At 40.0% G+C, this 20,764-nt stretch overlaps 1 protein-coding gene across 4 annotated transcripts in view; it reads left to right on the top strand.

Moving 5' to 3' along the window:
- The window catches only part of LOC310918891 (ubiquitin-conjugating enzyme E2 E1), a 45,425-nt gene extending 24,739 nt beyond the window's left edge, over positions 1–20,686 (top strand). For all 4 annotated transcript variants that reach the window (XM_083877878.1, XM_083877875.1, XM_083877877.1 and 1 more), the window contains exons 4-6: positions 11,641–11,773; positions 19,225–19,372; positions 20,258–20,686. In XM_083877878.1, the coding sequence (XP_083734004.1) occupies positions 11,641–11,773; positions 19,225–19,372; positions 20,258–20,355 (379 nt within the window). In that variant the 3' untranslated portion in view covers positions 20,356–20,686. The remainder of the gene's footprint in view (positions 1–11,640; positions 11,774–19,224; positions 19,373–20,257) is intronic.
- Positions 20,687–20,764: the final 78 nt, after the last annotated feature.

The raw sequence follows: 20,764 nt of genomic DNA on the forward strand, positions 1-20,764 counted from the left end.
TCTTCTGACACATACAAGCTCAGCAGAAGAGAGTTGTTCTCAAATATTTTACCTTACTTGGAAAAAAATTGGCTTATCATAACCTGTAACTACATTTAATTAAAAAACAAATATATATATATATATATATATATATATATATATTAAAAAAAAAAAGGACAAGTCACTTTTAATGATAGGAATGTCAGCTGTCTTTGGTAATGGGCTATTCTCACTATTTGTTTGTTAAGAAGGTAGTTTGTGTGTGCTCTAAAAGTTTATTTATTGGCCTTTCTGAAGTGAGGAAATACCTGCTTATTATTTTATCTTGAAAGTTCAGGTGGGGTTGTCTAGACTGGAGAAATTTTCCAACATAGCGTAAATAGTGTAAATATATTTACATTGTAAATGTATTGCTGTTTGAACATCTTTATTTCGCTACAAGAAATATTTGAAATGCCTTTTAGTAAGAAAAATAAAAGTGAATAGATCTGGAGTGACTGGAAACAAATCACTTTTCTTCGTACTTAGGGAGATTTTCCCTACCTTCATACCCAAAACCCCTGAGACTTATATCTAGCAAGAGATTTATTTCTCTTATGTTGTTATGTATGTAAAATTGCATCAAGCGTGTGTATTAAGGCTGGCAGTTATTCCAGGTGTTTTGCCATAGCACTGTGTGTTATTATGCTGTTTTCGTATTTCTGCCTAATTAGGAGCAACGTCTTCAGTTTGTGTTCTAAAACTTAATAGTGTATTAGGTGCAAACTGCTCATCTGTCTCTCTGTCGGTTTTGCAGTTTCCTCAGCATTTATGGAAATGGTTACAGCATAACAAAGGCGAGGCTCAACTCTCAAAATATAAGACTAATCTTGTCACTGTTGCTTCAAAGTATAACTTGTAACAATGCTGAGGTTAAAAGGTTAGAAAATGTATGCTGTTCTCTGTCTCTTAGGACACTTGCATGTTTCTGTGAAGTGTGCTCTCCTCCTTCTGCCTCTGCAATAGAAAACTTCTTGCTAGAACAACTACCAATTAAAATGTTACTGCCATCCAATGAAGAAATGTGCATTTTAGGCCTTTTTTTATAAATTTCGTGGATTGCACCAGAAGTTTTTGAGGAAATTTTCTTTCTTTTTTTTAATGACTAAAAAGCTTCCATGGCAACATACATGAAGTATTATTTAACGTGAGCGGTTTCAGGTAATTAAAGTGTAAATTTAGCATGATTTTCTTTTTTCATGGCACCGAAAAGTTTAAATTTAGTTAAAACTAAGAATGTCAGTGATCAGCTGAAGAGGCACGTTTCTAAACCATGTGGGACCAGGAGTGATGATGAGGAGGATGCCTGAATTTCTTGTGCTCCCTGGCCATTCCATGTTCCCTGCCTGCCATGGTCCTCTGTCAGCAGAACTTTACAGCCACACATGGAAGTTGTCTTTTAGTTTATTAAATTATTGCTGAGTCATCTCTCTTTGGTGGAAATAAGGGAGGAGAAGACACCAAGTGTTGGCTTGTGTTAATGTAAAATGTTTTTCATAAAAGGTATAAGTGCTATAGTACCCTAATTTGAAACTATTATTACCTGTCACATATTGCTTTATTGTCATTAATGTTTTGTTACATTTGAGACATTTGGACATTTCCAAATAAAAGGGTCATGAAGTAAAGGTATTGGGAAGTTCGAAATTCCTGTGTGAGCTTTTTTGCATTGCATGGGGAAGTTGCTTAATATCAATTGCCAAATAGGGTTCTGGAGAAAAAAAAAGATAATTTGTGAAGGACTTTTTGTTCTTCAAGTTAAGGCATGCAAATTGGCCACAAAACTGTGACCAACTTTATTATTATTATTATTATTATTATTATTATTAGAGCACTGCTTAGTCCTCTTGTGGCTCCTGATGTGGGTTAAATTTAATGTTCCTAATACTTTGAAAACAAAAAAATAAACAAAAGTTTGGAAAGTCACTGCAAATGCCTGTTTAAGCTATCCTTATGTATGTGAATCTGCTGTTGAAAGTTCTATTTTTCTTATTAAATCTCTTGGTAGATTTTTGGGTTTTTTTAAGGTTTTTTTCCTCTAACCAGCTTTGATATATTTGTATCTACTACAGTAAATGTTGGCTAGCTATTGTGACTGGCTCGTGTTATTAACGAGACCAACTTTCAGTGGTATATAAACAATTTTTAGTGGCTGCTATGTAGCTGGCTGGCAGCTGTGCTGTATTACAGTGTAGGTAATCTTGTTTTACTTAACGCAAACTCTCATCTTAGATTTCTGTTTCTAGCCTGTGCATGCCAGAGTTTCAACACTCAAAGGCAGTATTTTCAAATTACTTTATTTTTCTGCCAGGTAATTTTGATAGTTTAGGGCTGTGAAAATCAGGAAAGAGTTGCTCTGGGTAGTACAGCGTAACTGAAAATATTTCATTGTTGTTTTGAGAAGAGTAACCAAATTTTGAGGTGTTATTGGCTGGTTTGTGTAGTTTTGCTGTTAGTACCCACAGTGAAATAAGTTCATTCAAATGCAGTGATCTTGATTTATTTAGTGAGTGGCAAGGAAAGGAGGTTTAATGTAGATAAAGGAGAAAGGGAAGTGATCGAGATTAGACTTTTTTTTCTTTCTATCTTCCATGTATCTTTAAGATATGTCCTTCAAGACATACTGTACTTTGTTCAGCAACATAATGTTATCAGCATCAGCATCGGTATGCTGACGGGAAGCAGTATAAAGATGTGAAGCCAAGATAAATGTGATGGCCTGTTTCTCTGATAAAGTGATGTTGACTGTACCCATCACATATCTAATGGGAAGGGGACTCTGTTGATTGGCTGATGGATTGTTAGTAGTAATGTAATTCGTAGCATGTTTTTAGGGCAAGTTGGTTGGTAGGTAGGTAGGCAATGGGACAGGTAGATCAGTTTAGGAGCATGTGGTTCAGGAGCAGGTTTTTTTCCCTTAGGTTATGTTCTCTTGAAAACTTCCAAGTTGCATATAAACTAGTAATCTTAAAATACTACTTCATCTGTTCCAAGCACAGATGTTAAGCAGAATTCCTGCCATTCAGTGCAAGAGAGATGGTAGTGTATCTCTAGTCTGGAAATGTACTGACTCCTCTCTTTCAAGTCGCCCTTTTCCTCCCCATGGAAGTAAGCAAGTTAGCTCAAGGACGCAGTTAGATGAAGCCTCAAGAACCTTGTCCTTATTAGTTTGAGGAACTCAAGAGTCTTGTTTGCTTTCAATTTTCAGCCTAGCAGAGTCATCTTGCCAAGTGTTACATATTATCTTTAACTTTCTGGGGCTGTTTCTTTCAAACTGGTTTGTAGCTGCTGTTGCCCTTTCAATTTAACTTCTTTAGGGTATGCATTTAGTGATCTACAGAATTATAAGGAAATCAATAGGGCAAATGGATGATAAAGTCCAAAATAAACAATCCACTATGTTAGCTTGGTGCTGGATAGGTAGGCTTATGAAATAGGTGGGATCCTCTATTTTTTTCCTTAACAGGGCAAGCGGCTTGTGAAGAGACAGAAACATCCAGATCATGTGGGTTCAAATGTGTTACTTTTACAATTGATGTATTACAGGGCTCCTAAATATTTATGATGTACTGGGAGGTTCTATCTGCTCAGTAAGATCGCCTTCCGTATTCTTACACTGATGAGAACAGGACAGGAGATGGGCATGATAGACAGAAACACAGATGTAGGTCCCAGCTTGATTCTGGAATGGCAGGTTAATTGTAGTAGATTTCTATTTTCCTAATGGATAAAGCACACTATTTATCATTCAGTGTAGCACCTCTAGGGCTTATGGAGGGAAATGAGGTATTATTGAACTGTTCACAGGGGATAGTTTCCTTTCCATGTATGAAGAACCTACTATATCCCAGTAAGTGCCAGGAGGAAGTAGATTTGTTTTCTTTTCAGGAGTACACCACATTTGAGATTAGTGACACAAGAACTTTCATATTTATTAGCAGTATTGATTGTCTCTTATTTGTCTTTAATTATAGGTCTGTCAATTTGATGCTAGGCAACCAGCTTAGGCTATGCTTGCTTTATGCAACCATTAAAATTACAGAAATAAATAGGTTCTCTACTTATATTTCTACACAAATTTTCAAAAACCTATTGGAATAGGAAGAAACCCTCCAAAAATGGTGTAGTTGCAGAATTAGGGCATTTGAGAAACTGCCTGGTTTTGCTTACCAACTGTAAATTACACATCTGTGCTATAAATACATAAATAATTTGGAGATGAGGTCTGATGATGTGTAATAATTTCTGTCCCCATGTTGGTGGTTGATAGTCAACAGGCAAATGGCAGGAAGGAAACTAATTTTAAAATAACATGAGGTTATGTTGGCAGACCACAGATTCTACAATCACATCTTCTTGTCATTTTAAATGAGATATTGCTAATTGTTAGGTGGGTCAGATACTCTGTTACTCTTTCCCAATTTGTTTTATTGTTTCTTATACAGGGTATTATTTAATAGGACATGTAAGGTAACATTTTAAATTTATTTGAAATGGGAGATTTTAATTGTTTAATTTTTGGTCACACCCTCAAACTAAATCTGTGAGGAGAAAAGAAAAATATTTGCATACAAGGAAAATAATTCCGTTGCTTACTTAGTCTGGCATTTTCTGTATTTCTGTACTGTACGTACTAAAGTCTCAGACTTACAGGAGCAGCCTTTCTGCAGTTATGTTTAACACTGAAAATGTTCCTACATGTACGTAGTGGGACACACTTTCAAAGCTTTGTAGTAGAGAAGGCTACAAAGAAGCCACTGGAAAGAAAAACTGAAACCCTTGAGAGCTGAGCAGGCTGGATTTATTTTCAGTTTTGGAACCAATGCTAAATGGATTAATTTCTCTTGAACCTTTTTATAAGGACTTGCTCCTAAGTTGAAGTGATTATTGTTCAACTAAATAGAGTTGCAGCACACTCCTGAGAATATCGTAAGTCTCCTCTTGACCTCCCTGAGGTCAAAACTGAGATTTTACTTTAAGTCTTTGAAGCCTGGTTTAAAAATCAAACTCTGCAGTGAAATTGTTTAAGAGGGTTGGCCTTTTCACCAGGTAGCTTAGTTGTAACTTCAAGTAATATTTTGCAGAGATTGAAATATTTCAGGGAGAAGTCCTAAATTTGCAAGTATCCCATGACATTTCGTTCCTATTGTAATAGAAAAAGAATGAGATCTTGGCTGTGGTAACTCTTGGTTGTTGTGTGATCTTATTGCCAAGTATTTTTTATATAAATTGGAAAATGTAGTCTTTTTTTTTTTCTTCCCACAAAAAAATCCCCCTGATCAATTTTCTTTGAAGTCCTATAAATCCCTGCATTACACCTTATCAGCTCCATTATCAGAGCTATTTAGTTATTTAGTTCCTTTTTTAACCTAGTAAGAAAGTAATTCACTGCACCGTTTATCCTCCAGTTTAAGCTTTGTGCCATTGTTCAAACCTTCCTAAATTTACATTAGGTTGATACTTAAGGGAAAAGCTTTCCCAGATGCTAAAACAGAAATTTTGTGCATGAAAATGCAGCGAAGAATGATATTATTTCTAGCTCTAGAAATGTGGTGGGATTTGTAAGGCACTTATGCCTGTGCAATAATATTGTGACTGCATTTTAAATTGAAGACGGAAAACACGCTTTCAATGACTTACACGAAAAAATAATAGTATTTACAGCTTTGTACGTGATAACCATATCCCTGAGCATGAACTAGAAGGAGAATTAAGTTCTATTTTCAAAATTTTATGTTTGGATTGCTTTAGCAATATCATGTTTCATCTTTGCTTACCTCTCTACCTCTTTTGCTCCCTTCTTATGTTTTAACTAAAGCCAGCTGCAGCTTTTTCTCTTGCTGTCTTTTCCGTATATCTCTCATTGAGCCTGCAGGAATTTCACCTGATACCAATCCATCATTTATAGGTTAACACAGAGGAGCAGTTTGGTTGTGTGTAATGACAGTGGGCAAAAATTGCCGCTGATTCACATAGGCACGTGATAATTCAGTATGTTACCTTTAATTTGCCACGGTTGCCCAGGAGTGGTTTTCTTGTGTTGGGATTATTTTTTTTTTCCTTTTTTTTCCCTTTAATTTCCATTCTTTGACTTAAAAATGGGAGGAATCTCACTTTAAAACTACTTTGCCAGAAAAATAGCAATTAAATGGATGGCCCCAGGTATCCTTTTAACTACTTCTGTTTTGTTTATTTGGATATCTTCCTAATAACTGTGTAATGTTTTAATGGTTATTTTATAATTGAAAAAACGTTGTAAATTGGGTACACACGTCTTTGGATTGTATTGTAGCAGGCTTGGCATAGTGGGGTCCTGCCTATGAATGGAATGTCTTGGTGCTGTAGTAATAAAAATAATAAATAGATTTTGGTAGCTAAAGCATGTGCAGAAGGTGACAATTTATTTCTAAAATTAGAACTGTGCGTTAATATGAAGGTTTTGAAGTGATGTTTGGGCCAAAGGATTAGCTGCCTTTTGTTTTGTTGGTTTTCATTCTGCCCTTCAACACTCCCATTTTAAGACAGCTTGCTTGAAGATCTGTAGAGCAAAATGTCTGTGAATGGAGGATTTGGTGTTTGTTTTCAATGGCTAAGATGGATGAGCTGTCCTGCTCCTTTGTAAAGGTGGCACCTGCCTCCCCCAGTGATCCAGTATTTCTGGAGTGCTTTTCCAGTCTCTCCACCAGATTCAGCAGAACAATATAAGCGAGCAAGTTCAGGGTGGACCCACCCGGTGGGCTCCAAGAAAAGAAAGTGTATTTACCCTGAGGTCGGGGGTGGGGTGGGTTAGTCGGGAAAATCAAGGTGCAACAGAACTTCATGGGAGAATGATACGCTGCCTGCCTGGCATCCAAAACTTCTAATGTGTTTTGGGTTTACATCTTCAGAGAAGAAAATAAAAAAGGGGCAAGGCGAGGGGGGAGGGGGAGATGGTGGGAGAAAAGGAATCTTCTAACATTCAGCTATTTCCTATAGCTGCCTAATAAGTCGATAACCAAGATGTTCCATGTTCAGCCATTAACTGTTTCTTGCTAGAAAACAAAGCAGCAGCAAAAACAATTGATGTTGCTGTCAGTCTGTAATGGTGCAGTTTTACTTTGGAGATCATTAGATTCTCTGCTATCCTGAAATTCCCATGTGCCGTTAGTATGTTGTTTGCTTTCTGATTTGAGCTATGTCCCTTGGAAAAGGTCATGTCTGCAGTGTTTTTAGAATTTATGTTTATTTTCCCCAAGTGTGCAACTTCAGAACAGCTTAGCTACTAGCACCAGACTCTTCATATTTAGGACAAAATAGCCTCAAAAATAGCACCTAGGGATAAGGAGTAGTTGGTGTACGAGTTCATGGGTTTGTTACTTGCGATTTTAAGTGAAATATATTGTAGGTTTTCATTAGCTGTTATTTCTTTCATCATACCATGGAATCACCCTTCTCATCACCCTGACGGATAGCAGTATCTGGCATTTCTAAACTACTCTGCTAAATATGCGCTGCTTTGTTATATCAGGGTATTAACCTAGCGTCTGTAGCATCAACTGTTTTGATTTATCACTGCAGTTATCTGCTGTTGTGTGTCTTCTGTACCTCAAAGAAGAGAAATTAAACTATTTGCCAGTCTGAATTTTCACTAAAGGGAGCACTTACATTATCGTTTGGTGAGCTCCTAGAAAGGACCAGGTAGTTTCCAAATGAACTAGCACGTTTACATAAACAATGGGCTCTTCCTGAGTCATTCTCCTGGAAAGTACCGTCACTGTGTTCCCAGGGATTTTCATACATTAGCTATATGTGGTGAACACGAAAAAGTCCTGCTTTCTCTCGGTGGTATAGGGATATTTTTAGTGATTTGCCCAGGGTGCCAGGGCAGAGGAGGAAGCTGAGTTTGTGTGTGCTAAATATCAGGGTGGTATCATGCATTGCAGACCTGTGATGAAGGTTATGTCTGGCTGGCTTAATACAAAAAAAGCCACAGGCAGGGTGTACTTGCAGATTGTCTGTCATTTCAGCTCATTCCAAATGTGGAAGTGTGTGTGTCTTCTGCATGAACACTGAATCTCTGAGACAGAGCTCTGTGTTTACAGTTGTTCAGTAGTGCAAGGTATCTGCAGCTAATTTGCCTAGGCATCGTTCTGCTCCCCAGCCTCTGCTCCAGGCATTTCTAATTTACCTGTTGGATTTTTAAGTTGGGAAAGAATATGGCACCTGCCAGCAAAGAGGGGCAGAGCAAGATCAGGTTTTTCCAAAGCAGCACAAGTTAGTTAGGAACTTGGCCCATGCAGAACTTTGAAGTTGGTCTCAGTTGTGCTGAGACTTTCTCCCTGCCTTGCATCTACCAGGAGGTAATGCCTGGCATTTTCCTGCTTCTTGACTTGGAGAATTAGATATTCCTTGAACAATACCTTGGCTCTAGGAGGCTTCCCAAGGAAGGTTTCTGTCATAACATCTGTCTGGGGGATAAGCCAGCATCATTGGGAACAATCAGGATCAGTTCTTACAGCGGGTGCAGTGCATCTTCACTGAATATATCACTGTTTTTCTGAGAGAGATCTCAGGTGCACTGCAGTGTAACCCATGCTGCTTGATAGGATAATAATGGGTTGGGATCTTTTCAGTTTTCTTTCAGATGTCATTTTTAACTCTGAATTGCTGGTCTTTTATTCATTTCTTTCTTTGGAAGTGAAGAGGTTGTGGGCTGCTGAGTTAATACAGAAAGTTGTTGCTCACATGCTCTTGTCTTGCAGTGGAAACAATTTCTATTTAATTGGTTAAAATTGTCTTCTTAGTGGTCATATGTTGGACAGCTTCAAAGTGTTGTATTAGTACATCTAGACACTTAATTTGAGCAGTGGTGACACATATCAGGCAAGGTGACAGCTGTGCCAGTGAGCCCTGTGCCCATGCATCAGTGAATTTCTTTTTGAAAAGCAGATAATTGCAAGGATTTTAAACAAAGAATGTAATATTTAGCCTTTGACAGTTTCCATATCTTCACCAAAAGTTAATGCCACTGTTATTACACTGTGGTCAAGTATTGTTACTTATCTGTTATGCACTAGGTCTTCATGAGCTGTTTGATATTATTAATCCTAAGTTAAATCTAAGCAATATCATACTTGAAGCTGACTTGCATCTTCCTCTTTCAGTCTTTCTTTTATAAGAAATCAATATTAATGTGTAAAAGTTGGACGTGCACAGCTATTTTACTCTGTTAATTGAATTATGAAAAGCTTACAAGGAAAGCTTAGCACATCATTGTTAAAGCCTACTGATGTCTTACAAAGATGTTGTACTCTTAATATGGCAGTATATTACTTGTGTGCAGTGATAGCTCTAATTGGAAGCCTAATAAGATACAAGAGATTTCTAAGACTATTACTAATGATAATGTTTTTTAAGTCTGTGGGATTTTTTTATTGACAGCCCTTTGGGCTGAAGCTGGAAATAAAATGTGAGATGTTGAAATATTTCTCATTGGTTCAGAGGGCTGTATTCGGTGCTAATCGCACATCACATTTCTTGAGTGCTGAAGTGCTCTCGTCGGCAGTTCGGGTGATATAAATTCCAACAGTTAATCGGTGCTAACGAAGTTCAAGTACCTGTTCCCGTTCAGTAGCTCCACCTTTAGGGGAGGAAGAGAGGGAGGGAGAGAGGCGGGGGGGATGATTGCCGGTGCAGCTTGCAGTAATGACAGTGTGTCAGTAGGTTGCTAATAGGTACATAAAGAGGTGATTCCTTGGAGCGGTGGCTAAGGGTGCCCCAGAGAGTCCTTTTCAGTAAGTTTGCACAGTTAAGTTGGTGTCTTTCCAGAGGCAGAGCTTCCTGTCGAAATACAACACTTTTCCAGTCTAACGCACAAGTGGTGGCTGCAGAGTACTGAGTGCCCAAATATATGGACCTGCATAGGACAGGGACAAGTCATTAAGGTGGAGTGGGATGCCAGGGTGGAATGGCTTTTACTTTAATTTAATACTGATCTTGAGCTGTGTGGGGTTTTGTGTTCCGGAGAGAAAAATCTTTCCCTTGTGGCTGGTGCATCATTTGCAGAGACTCTGTCTTCCTTTACTGCTTTCTTACATTCTTTCCTTTCCCTAGAAGTATGCTTTTAATCCTGACTTCACGATTGTTGAATTATCTAGCACCAACATATTGTGAATTTTTATTATTAGGTTAATCTGGGGGTAAAAAAAAGTTAAGTTTGATAACAGAATTAATTCCCTTTCCTGATTCCCCTGCTGACAAGAACATGTTCACCAGTGCTGGGAAGAGCAGGGGAAAAAAAATGTCTCTGATCACTGTTGTTATTATGACGATTTATGTTCTTGCAATTGTATTTCTGTTTGTAACATTGTTATTAAGACATGGTGATGTTAATCAAATGCATATTGTCATGTGCATATTGAATTTATTGTATTGCTTTTCCTCTGAAGTAATACTGCTCTGTGATTATTATAATATGAAAAGAGCCTGGTTTTTACCTTCTGTCTTAGAGGAGCCTTGTTAAAAGAAGGAGGAAAGAACAGCAATGCTAGTTTTCATTGTATTAGGAATGTTAAGATCCATCCCCTTCAGAACAAGGGGAGAAGAGATTTCTGAAGCCATGGTACATCCATGAAGGAAAAAGCTGTGTCAGCACCTCCCGTTACGCAAAAGGGTTTTCCACCTCCGGCATCTTACAAACAAAATACTACCACAGCAGTACAGAAGGGAAGAGGCAGAAAAGGAGTCCTATACCATTAATGGCTTACTAGGTTGAGCTGTACTTAGAAATACTCAGTGACATATAGCACACTACCAAGTACAAGTGTCTGAGGATATCAGTAAAACTAATTTTACCAAGCAGACATTTGTTCTCTGCAACACCTTTAGTTTTTACTGCTTGTAGTGAGTTGCTGGCAGGTTAGGCAGAATCTCAAATAAGCAGAGCTAATTTGAGAAAGTGCTGTTTTAATTTGTCAGAGTGATTTCAATTCCCTCTAAAAAAAGCAGTTCCACAATGCAAGCAATATCAACAGGGTAAGATCATGTGGTCTCATCTTAGAAATCAGTGCAGCAAAATGATAAAAGTGTAGAAAATTTTGACATTTCAGAGTGTCATCATTAATTTGGCTTCCTTCAATTATAGTATGAGCCTTTGTTTAACAATAATGCAGGATATATTTTAATTTTAAAGAACACACAAGATTAATGAACATAAATCCTTAATTTGTTTAGTATGGTCTTTAATGTGGTAGAGCTTTATTAAGACTGAGATGGAAGAGCCTTTTCTGAAATACAGTAGGAAATTGTTCTTTGAAACTTAGCTCTTGTATTGTATTGATAGTGTAGTATGTTTAGGAGCAGTTCTGGGCAATGCTGCTCTTGTAACTGTCAAGAGAAAGAAGATGGAAGCAATACCCACCTCTAGTTTCTCAGCTTTGCTAAACAGTCTGAAGCACTGGTAAGTTCAGGTAAGATCTCAGTGTTTGAAAGCATTCAGCCTGCTTTAATCCTGTCTCTACTTTAGGTGGTGTGTGAAGAGTTAACACTGAAATATTTCTTCTGTAGCACACTTGAAGAATGTAAGAAGTTGTATTTGAGATGTGGTAGTATTTCTAAATTATTTTGGTTTTTATCTCCTAGTGCTGGCCCCAAAGGTGATAACATCTACGAATGGAGATCAACCATTCTAGGACCTCCAGGGTCAGTCTATGAGGGAGGTGTTTTCTTCCTTGACATCACATTTACACCAGAATATCCCTTCAAGCCTCCAAAGGTAAGAGACCTGTAGCTAGCATCTAAAGTCATGAGTGCTAAACATGAATAGTCTGCAGTGTTAATGGAACACAGCCCATTTGAAATCCACTCTTCTTAAGAACAAACTTAAGCTCATTTTAGACATTACAGGGGTTTCTATTAGCTAATGTTAACAGCTTTTCCAGTCCTCTTGATAATTATTTTAGAGCTTGTTTTCTTTCTTCCTGCCTCTGTTTGTAAGAAGTCCTAAGCATTTAGTACAAGCATTGGGACAGGACTGAGAAACTGAGAAGTAAATAAGCTTGAGAAGAGGAGAAATGCAACAAATACTTATTTCTCAAGCAACTCAGGTTGTATGCTTATACTGTAAGCATAAGTTACATGTGTTTTGGCCACCAAAGTAGTATTTAATTTTTCTGTTTTGTTGGACACTTGTGTTGTTCACCTATTTGTACAGTAACAGATTTTCTGTAGGTGTGTTATATTTGTGGAGCTCTTACATTCCAGTGTTGTTGTGTTCCAGTGCTCTAAGGCAAATACCAGCGCAAGTGAGTGTTATCTGGTGGTTCCAATATGTGGCCACAGGAAAAGTGTTGGGTTACAAGAGGTGCTTGTGTATACACTTGGTGTTTGTCTTGTATCTGAAAGCATTTGTGTGCATGTTTAACTTTCTACTTAGAAGTTGTTTCATTGATGAGATAAATGCCAATGACTGCACCATCTTTCAGACTTCGGTCTAGTCTGCAGCGGAAAGGACTTCAGGCCATCAGTCCATCTCAACAGAGCAGTGCTAATTGCTTACACAAGACAAATTAATACAAGCTTGCCAAATTAAGGAAACTGTTTGCCTGCTCTTGCTCACATAACTTCAGGGTTCCAGTAGTACCAACAGGTCCTTAAATTCTACCTCTAAGATAGGGCTTCAATTCACAAACAGCATGGTCTACCTTGGGACCTCTCTAGTGTTTTTCTGCTGACATCTGTCCATCTCTTTTTGGAGATTCTCTGGCAATAAAGATGGTTCTCATGTCAGAATTTAATTCAATTTAGAGTAGGTTTTGTTTGTTTGTTTTTGTTTAATTTGTTGAATACTTGTTGTCCAACCAACTGTATGCAATTTATTATGTTGTGAGCCCAGTAAGCATTTAAAGAGGGATCTTTTGCTTTTCCATGTGTGCTTTGTTACACCTTGGCTTTCTGTGCTACAGGTCAGAAGCATTTATCAGCCCAGGCTTGTTCAGACTCACCATAGAATCCTGGAATGGTTTGGGTTGGAAGGGGCCTTAAAGATATCTAGTTCCAACCTCCTTACTGTAGGAAGGTATACCTTCCACTAGACCACATTGTTCAAAGCTCTATCCAACATGGCCTTGAAAATTTCCAGGGACAGAGCATCCACAACTTTCTGAGCAACCTGTTCCAGTGACTCACCACTCTCACAATAAGGGATTTCCTTCTAATATCTCATCTAAATTAACTCTTTTTCATTTTAAGGCTGTAACTCCTTGTCCATGCCCTTGTAAAAAGTCCCTCTCCAGCTCTCCTGTGGGCCCCTTTAGGTATTGGAAGGCTGCTCTAAGGTCTCTCTGACACCTTCTCTTCTCCAGGGTGAACAAGCTCAACTCCCTCAACCTCTCTTCATAGGAGAGGTGCTCTAGCCTTTTCATTGTCTTGATGGCTCTCTTCTGGATTCACTCCAACAAGTCCTTGTCCTTCTCATGCTGGGGGCCCCAGAGCTGGAGGCAGTGCTCCAGGTGGGGTCTCACAAGTGCTTGTGATTGCCAGATACAGGTGCAAGTGATGCCTTCGGAAGGCTGACCTGGAACAGAGACTGGACAGAGCTGGGGAATAAAGTAGATATTTATTGAAAGGTCTTTAGGGTACACCTTGGGCAGGACAAGAGCCTGACCAGGGCTACACCCAAAGTGGGCTTAGAATGGTAACAAAATGGACGACTGGTCACAAGGTCCTACGCTTTTATAAGTTTTGGTCTATCTGCATATTGGGGCCCAATTGTCCAACCACAGCCTCAGGTCGTGAGGTCTCACCCTTCTTGTTTCTCTCTTCAGTCCACCGTTGTTTATGGTTTTGGGCATGAAAGTTGTACTCATTGTCCTTGGTCTTCAGCAGGAAAAGGATCTTTTGTCTACCTGCTCTGTGAAGAGGGGTTACTAGCACTTAATATGAGGCTCAGAACTACACCCCTAGGCAACACAGAATCTGAAAAACATGAAAGCTAAAACTTAAGGCATCACAAGGACCTTGCACATTGCGTTGTTGAACTTCATGAGTTCATAAGCCCACCTCTCTCTGTTCCTCCTAGGCTGCCTCTCCTTGCTTCCACTCTTTATAGAGTTTCTTTGCGTGTTTGAGTTTGTCCAGAACTTCCTTGTTCCCCCATGCAGGCCCTTTCCCCTTCTCTGACAGATGCATCCCATCAGTGCCCAGCAGACCACGTTTCCCAAAGCAAGTCCCGTGGTCTAAGTAGCCAGACCCCCGGCTGTGGCACCAGTCCCATAACCGTTTGTTGGTTTTCTAGATTTGACTAGCCCTCCTGAACCCTTTCCCTATGACCAGGAGGATTGATGAAAAAACTACCCATGCTCCAGAGCCTTTTCCTGTTACTCCCAGGACTGCCTTATTTGGCTTCAGTATCTTTTCTGATATGATGGGTGTTTCCAATCTCTGAGCAGCAAAGTGGTTCTGCGGGGACTCCTCAGTCTTTGAGGGAAAGTCTCTTCCTGCAGGTCCTTGCCATGGCAAGCTTCCATTCTTCTGCATTATTGGCTCCCCTCCCTCCCCTGTGTGGCAGTTTCTGGCTGTTTGGCTGTAGGCTGTGGGTCCAGTGCAGTTCAGAACCAGCTGTCTTAACTCCTCCTCAGGAGCCCTGATGCCACACTGGCTTCTCACTGCCTGCTACAGCTCAGCCAGCTGCTGCAGGAGGTCTTCCACATGGCCAGCACCTTTTGCAGGCAGTCCTGCTGACTGTCCTGCCCAAGAGAAAGGTCTCAGCACTGCCCGTAGTCTGAAGCCCACTCTGCAGTCTCTCCCTTCAGCAGCTCCATCTGGGTAGAAGTATCTGCCACTGGCAGGGTAGATGGTGCAAGTGCCCCAGGCAGAGTTGCAGCCCTTGCTCTCAGATGTGTTCCCACCATGCTGCTTTGAGGGTCAAGTAGGATGCCTTGCAAGACCATACTGTAACTACCAGAGCTACTGAGACAGCCCTATATTGCCAAGTTCCCTGATGCAGAACCAAATAAACAGTTATGTCATTCCAGCTCAGCCCTGCTTTCTGCTCGGCACTTCTGACTGAGATCCTTTTGTCTTTATCTTTGGATCTAAACCCTCACCCAGATGAAAAGAAGGGTGGGATTAAAACACCAAACACTTACTGTGTAAACATAAAACACTTACCATGGCCTTAAAAGACGAGTTTAGTGGCAATTCACTGTATTATAGCAGTTTCATTTAAATGGAATCTTCTATCTAGAAAAGTCCAAGTTGGTTTCCAAACCACATGTATGCATGGAAGTAAAATACATGTAGCTTCAGTCTCTTTGAGATGGTATATAGGAGAAAGTGTGGTGGTGCTATAATAGAACACACTTTTTTTACTTCAGGTTGAAATGAAGAACTTTCCTTTGAGAACCAAAGCTGCTCCTGTATTAAAATCTACACTAGTGTTAATCAATGGTAACATGGAAAATATCATTATCATATCACTCTTGCTTTATTCCTGCAGTTTTGTTGATTTCAGACTGTCCAGCTACTTGCAGTAGAGAACAAATAGTGTCTATGTTTGAGGGGTAGGCTAATGTAATTGCAGTGGCCTTCCTATAAATGCCTTTTAGGGCAAGAAATAAAAAAAACCAGCTAGCTGAAACAAAACCCAGTGTATATCACCGTGGTGATAAGCACTCACAGAACAGTAGAGTCACTTTAAAATAGAGTAGAATGTAGTTTTAAAAGCCTTGATCTCTGAAAAGTTGAAGCTCTGTAAGGAAAAACAACTAGTAACCCTTGAATCTTCCTTGGTAAGCCCTGTAAGACCAGTGGAAGAAAACCTCTATGAGTCTTTGGTAACTCCTGTGTGGACAGTTCCTGCTGTGGTGGGCTGCCCAATGCTGAAGGGCTCGTAGTCGAACACATTTCATAACCTGAAAATGAAATGTCATTAAAGGATTTACTTTCTTAAATAAAATTAGGTGAAAATGGTTATCCTGGCAAGCCTCCAAGCCCTTAGGAGTATGTGTGAGAGGTGTTGAGGCATAAACACTGACAAATGCTGTGTGGTTGATGAGCATCTTAGACGTGTGTGATGAAGGATATACAGGTGTAGTTTGAGGACTGGTTCTAGCTCCAGCTGAGGGTTTGATTCAGTGTGTTGGAGTAAATATTTTTGGAGAGGATGTTGCTGTAGGAGAGCCAAAAGACTGTGCTAGAAGTGATATATAGATTCTTGTGAGGATATTAAGAGGGAGTGTGCTACTGTGCTTGAGGTTGGAGAAATGAAAGATCTTAAAATTTGACTTGGAAATGCATTGCATGGTACAAGGAACTTCAGTGAGAGAAATCTGATACAGGGGCAGATACTCACTTTCATGTCCTAAATATGTATAATGGAGTTCTTTTGAATTTAAGTGTGCATTCTATACAACACCTTGAAAATGTGAGTGTTAATCCATTCTCTGCTTTTTATGTTTTTTCATTTTGTGTGGTTTTGCCTGTGTTTCAGATAGCAAATGAATCAGGCATGTGCTGGGTGTGCCTGGATTTAGGAGAATCCAATAAACAAGTATAATTAGAATTTAAGAGTCTAGTATTTGTACTATTACAATGGACATTTTCCCAAGAGTTACATTATAGTTGGGTTAGATTTCATTTACTGAGGTGAAAACAGTAGCTTGTGTTGACCTGGTGTGTGCTTTGATCATCTATATTAATAACCTCTAACCACTTCCTTCCACCCACTCCTATTCTGCTGCTTGTGTAAATTAACCTCTGCTATCACTTCAGGGTAAGGTCGAGATTAGCTTCTTTTATGTCTTTTCAAAAGCTGTGCTTAACTCCAGGTAGTTACTGCATTAATGTAATCTCAGGTGGGACATTTCCAAAGGCTTGTTCAGTTACACTATATTTTTCTGCTATTCCACATGCTGTTCTCTTCACTACCTTCTAAGTAACTCAGTTTCTTTTGATTTTGGTCTGAATGTTCTAGTTTATGTGAGTTTTTTCTTTCCTCTTTAGAGTGTAATGAGTATTTGCTTTAAATATCTTTGTTTGTTTTCAAGTGGGCCTCCAATTTCTCTCTCTTCCAATTCCATTTGGTTTCCCTGCACTGCTGGCTTTTGTGCCATCAGCAAAAATTGTAAATGGCAAACAGCTGGACTACATGTGTCTAACACCATCCTAGTTCTGAGTTACTGCTTAAGTGAAAACAAATTTAGATTTTTTTTCCACAGAGCTTAGTAGAGTTCCTCTAACTGGAGAAAACTGCTTTTAGTGCTGTGGATATCCCTTAAGGGTTATATCTTAAGGTGTATTAAGGAACCAGGCAGTTCTGCAAGTATGTGGGAGACTTCTTTCATTTTCACTTTCCCCTCCTTCATGAAAAATATTTTTAAAATAAATCTTACTCTTAAAGGCAAACAGCATTCATGCTTTGTTATCAGTTATTAGTCAACTGGACTGAGAGACTGTCTACAGAGTATTTAGCTTTTGTGCTGAGAATCAGGATTAACACCTTTCCGTCTTTACAAATGAGAACTGGTGACCTATGTTAATTTGGCCCTTATTGTATCAACTTGGAAATACTCCATGCTTCCCCTTCTGGAAGTGTTTAAACTGTCAAAATTGTTGCCTTGCTTACAGTTAGAAACCTTCTGGAAGGAGACCAAAGGTGCAGGTCAAACGCAGAAATACTGAGCAAGCAGCAGGGCTGGGCTGAGGGCTGCCCAAGAACCCAGGGCAGAGCTGTTGCCAGCAATTGCAAATGCCACGAACGTGGTTTGCCCTGAACAGTGTGGGCTGGGGCAGGTACAGCAGAGACAGATCCGCCCTCTGCTCAGGCTGCTGCACGTGGACTTACACATGACTGCAGGGAGTAATTGCTGCCTTTCCTCCCAAGATTAGATGACATGGGAAACAAAGGTCATTTAGGTTTCTTGTCTGCTATACCTCTAAGGCTCCCTATGTAGAAAGCATCAGGAGTTCTTGGTTTTGGAGTGGCAGCTTGTTGCAGAAGGTGTGGGAGGGTAACACATCTCTGCTCTCTTACAGTCATTTTGCTATTTCCCCCATAATGTGCAAACGTGCAGGGATTTGGGGTTTCCTTTGTTTGCTGTTTTAATCCAAATTCCAAGCAGCTCACAAGAAATAAAGCATAAAATCTCCCCAAGCATGCAGTGTGGGTGTCTCCTGTGTGACAAGTAACCGCTTTTGCGAGTCCAAAAATAGCCCATGTGCTCTGTGCATTGGGAGCATTCTTGGAAACACTGCATGGATTCAGTGCATGGGGACATGCCGGTCACCAGGGTTCTGTAGCTGTGTGACACCACCCCGTGCCTGCTCCCCAAGCCTATGAGAATGAGGGTCACAGGAAATTTTTTTGTATCAGAAAAGCAGTAGAGAAAATGAGGATTGACAGGCAAGTTTTGTTTGCAGGCTGGTCCCATCTCCAGAGAAAGCACTAATGTGTTCTTGTCATACCGCACTCTTACCAACCCAAATACTCCTGTCACCTATGAACAGACAATAAAATTTCTAGATGTGGATAGCTGACAAATTTGGTGGATTTAGGACATGAACTCACCAGGCTTTATTTATATGCATTAATCCTAATCCGTGCAAATTGCACCAAATTTGTTGTTGCTGTTCAGTGAGTCAGGGTAAGGCCTCTCAGCAGGTCCCGTGGTGTTCTGAGAATGGCTCCTGGTGTTTCTGTTTCCCTTTTGGATAACTTTTGTGGCAAGCTGCCTAGCTCAGTCACATCATGAAAACAAGCAAATCTAACTAACTTCCCCCATTGCTAAGCCTCTTAGAAGTGATGGAAGCTGTGATTCCAATGTGATTCTTTGGCCTGTCTGGAGGATTTTACAAATCCTTGGGAGTCCACGAGAAAAACGCTGGTGTTAAGGACCCGGGTCCTTTTGTCACTAGGAACAAAAAGACAAAAATTAATAAAATAAAAAAAGGCGAAAAAATTAAACCCACCACAACCTGGTTTTTGCGTTGACCGTGGAAGTTGGCTCCTTTTCGGAGCGGTTTCTCACTTTTGTTCTGAATCCGGCTCTTTTTTGTTTCCGCCGCGAGAGGGCGGCGGCGGCGCGGGGAGCCCGGCGTGGCTCAGCCCGGGACCCGGCTCGGCCGGCGGCCCCGGCGCTGCTTCGCTCCGTGGCTCGGAACTCCTGTCCTGACCCTCCCCACAGCCCGTGGCACCCCGGCACAGCCGCTCACATCCCTCTCTTGCAGGTAACGTTCCGGACAAGGATCTACCACTGTAACATTAACAGCCAAGGCGTCATCTGCCTGGACATTTTAAAAGACAACTGGAGTCCAGCATTAACCATTTCTAAAGTTCTCCTCTCCATCTGCTCCCTCCTCACAGACTGTAACCCCGGTAAGTTCACCTGCCGCCTTGCATTCCTCCCAGCACCTAAATAACGTGGACCTCCTCATTCCATTGGTGTGGCCGGCTGAGCTCATGCCCTCGGTGGAGCACATTTCTCTCTCCAGGGCAGTCAGGAGGTGGGGAGATACACCTTACCCAGCCTGCTGTTCACTGCTCCTCAGGCTGACCCATGGGGAAACATGAGATCCTCCTGCACTCCTTCCCCTTCCAAATGCTGGTCTGTAGGACTACAGTAATTCAGTAACAGAGCTAGAAGAGCAACAAACAGTTCTGAAAACACGGGGGTTGACCTTTTACTTTACTTCCATTATCCATTTAAAAGAAGTGACCAACTATGCCACAAGTGGTGATCACTGCTGCTCTAACCCACCCACTGTCCACACGAGTTAAGAGGAATATGTCTTCATTTCCAAAGTCATTTTACAGGTTGCATTTTTAAGAGGAGAGAAAAGCCAGATTTCACAGTGAACTAAATTTGTTGTACTAAACCCCTGCTTGAGATTTAATCTTTCCTAGAAGGCAGTTTTACATTGCTACAAGTACACTTAGCATGAGTATCTCAGGGACCCTTAGAAGGAATAAACTTCAAATCCATGAATTGGTGAAAACCCTCAATAATGAAAAATATGATTGATTGTTTTGTCTTAAACTTCTTAAAACTTTATTGGCATTTCACTCTATTAAATTACAGATTAGTACATCACCATAAATACACAAAATCAGACAAAAATACAGATCATCAATTCAGCATGTTTAGGTCGTTACAGTGTACCTTACCTATGTGTTTGCCTTGTATGAAATTCACACTTCAGCTTTATTTAAAAGTTTTTATTGGGCAAGTTGTCTGAAATAAGCAGTGTCTTTCCTTTTCAGCTGACCCCCTGGTTGGAAGCATTGCCACTCAATATATGACTAACAGAGCAGAGCATGACAGAATGGCCAGACAATGGACCAAAAGATACGCTACATAAATTGGATTTTCGTCAAACTCTTACATTATTTGTCTGTGATGGAAAGAGCTGCTTATGATTTTGAAGGGGTGGGGGGAGGGAGGGTGCTGGTAAAGAGTAGGGTATTTCTATAACAGATTTTATTCAGTCTTTTATTTCCTAAGATTTTGTTGTTGTAACTTAAGGTATCTTGCTACAGTAGACAGCTAGGATTTGGAATAGCATACTTTTAAGACTGTAATTAGTTCAGCAATATTAGCTCACATATAGTACCGAGAAGAATGTAAACTTCTTAGACTTCTTTGGTTTTCAGTTTGCTTGCAATATGTAAAAGATTAAAACAGCTTAATTTTGTACAGGTACATAGGTTGACATTTATGTAAAAGTCCTTTCAAGACTCTACACACTGTTTTTGCTTTTTGTTTGTTTG

Source organism: Zosterops lateralis (assembly GCF_965231275.1).
Source record: "Zosterops lateralis genome assembly, chromosome: 1".
In the NCBI taxonomy this organism is placed as follows: Eukaryota; Metazoa; Chordata; class Aves; order Passeriformes; family Zosteropidae; genus Zosterops; species Zosterops lateralis.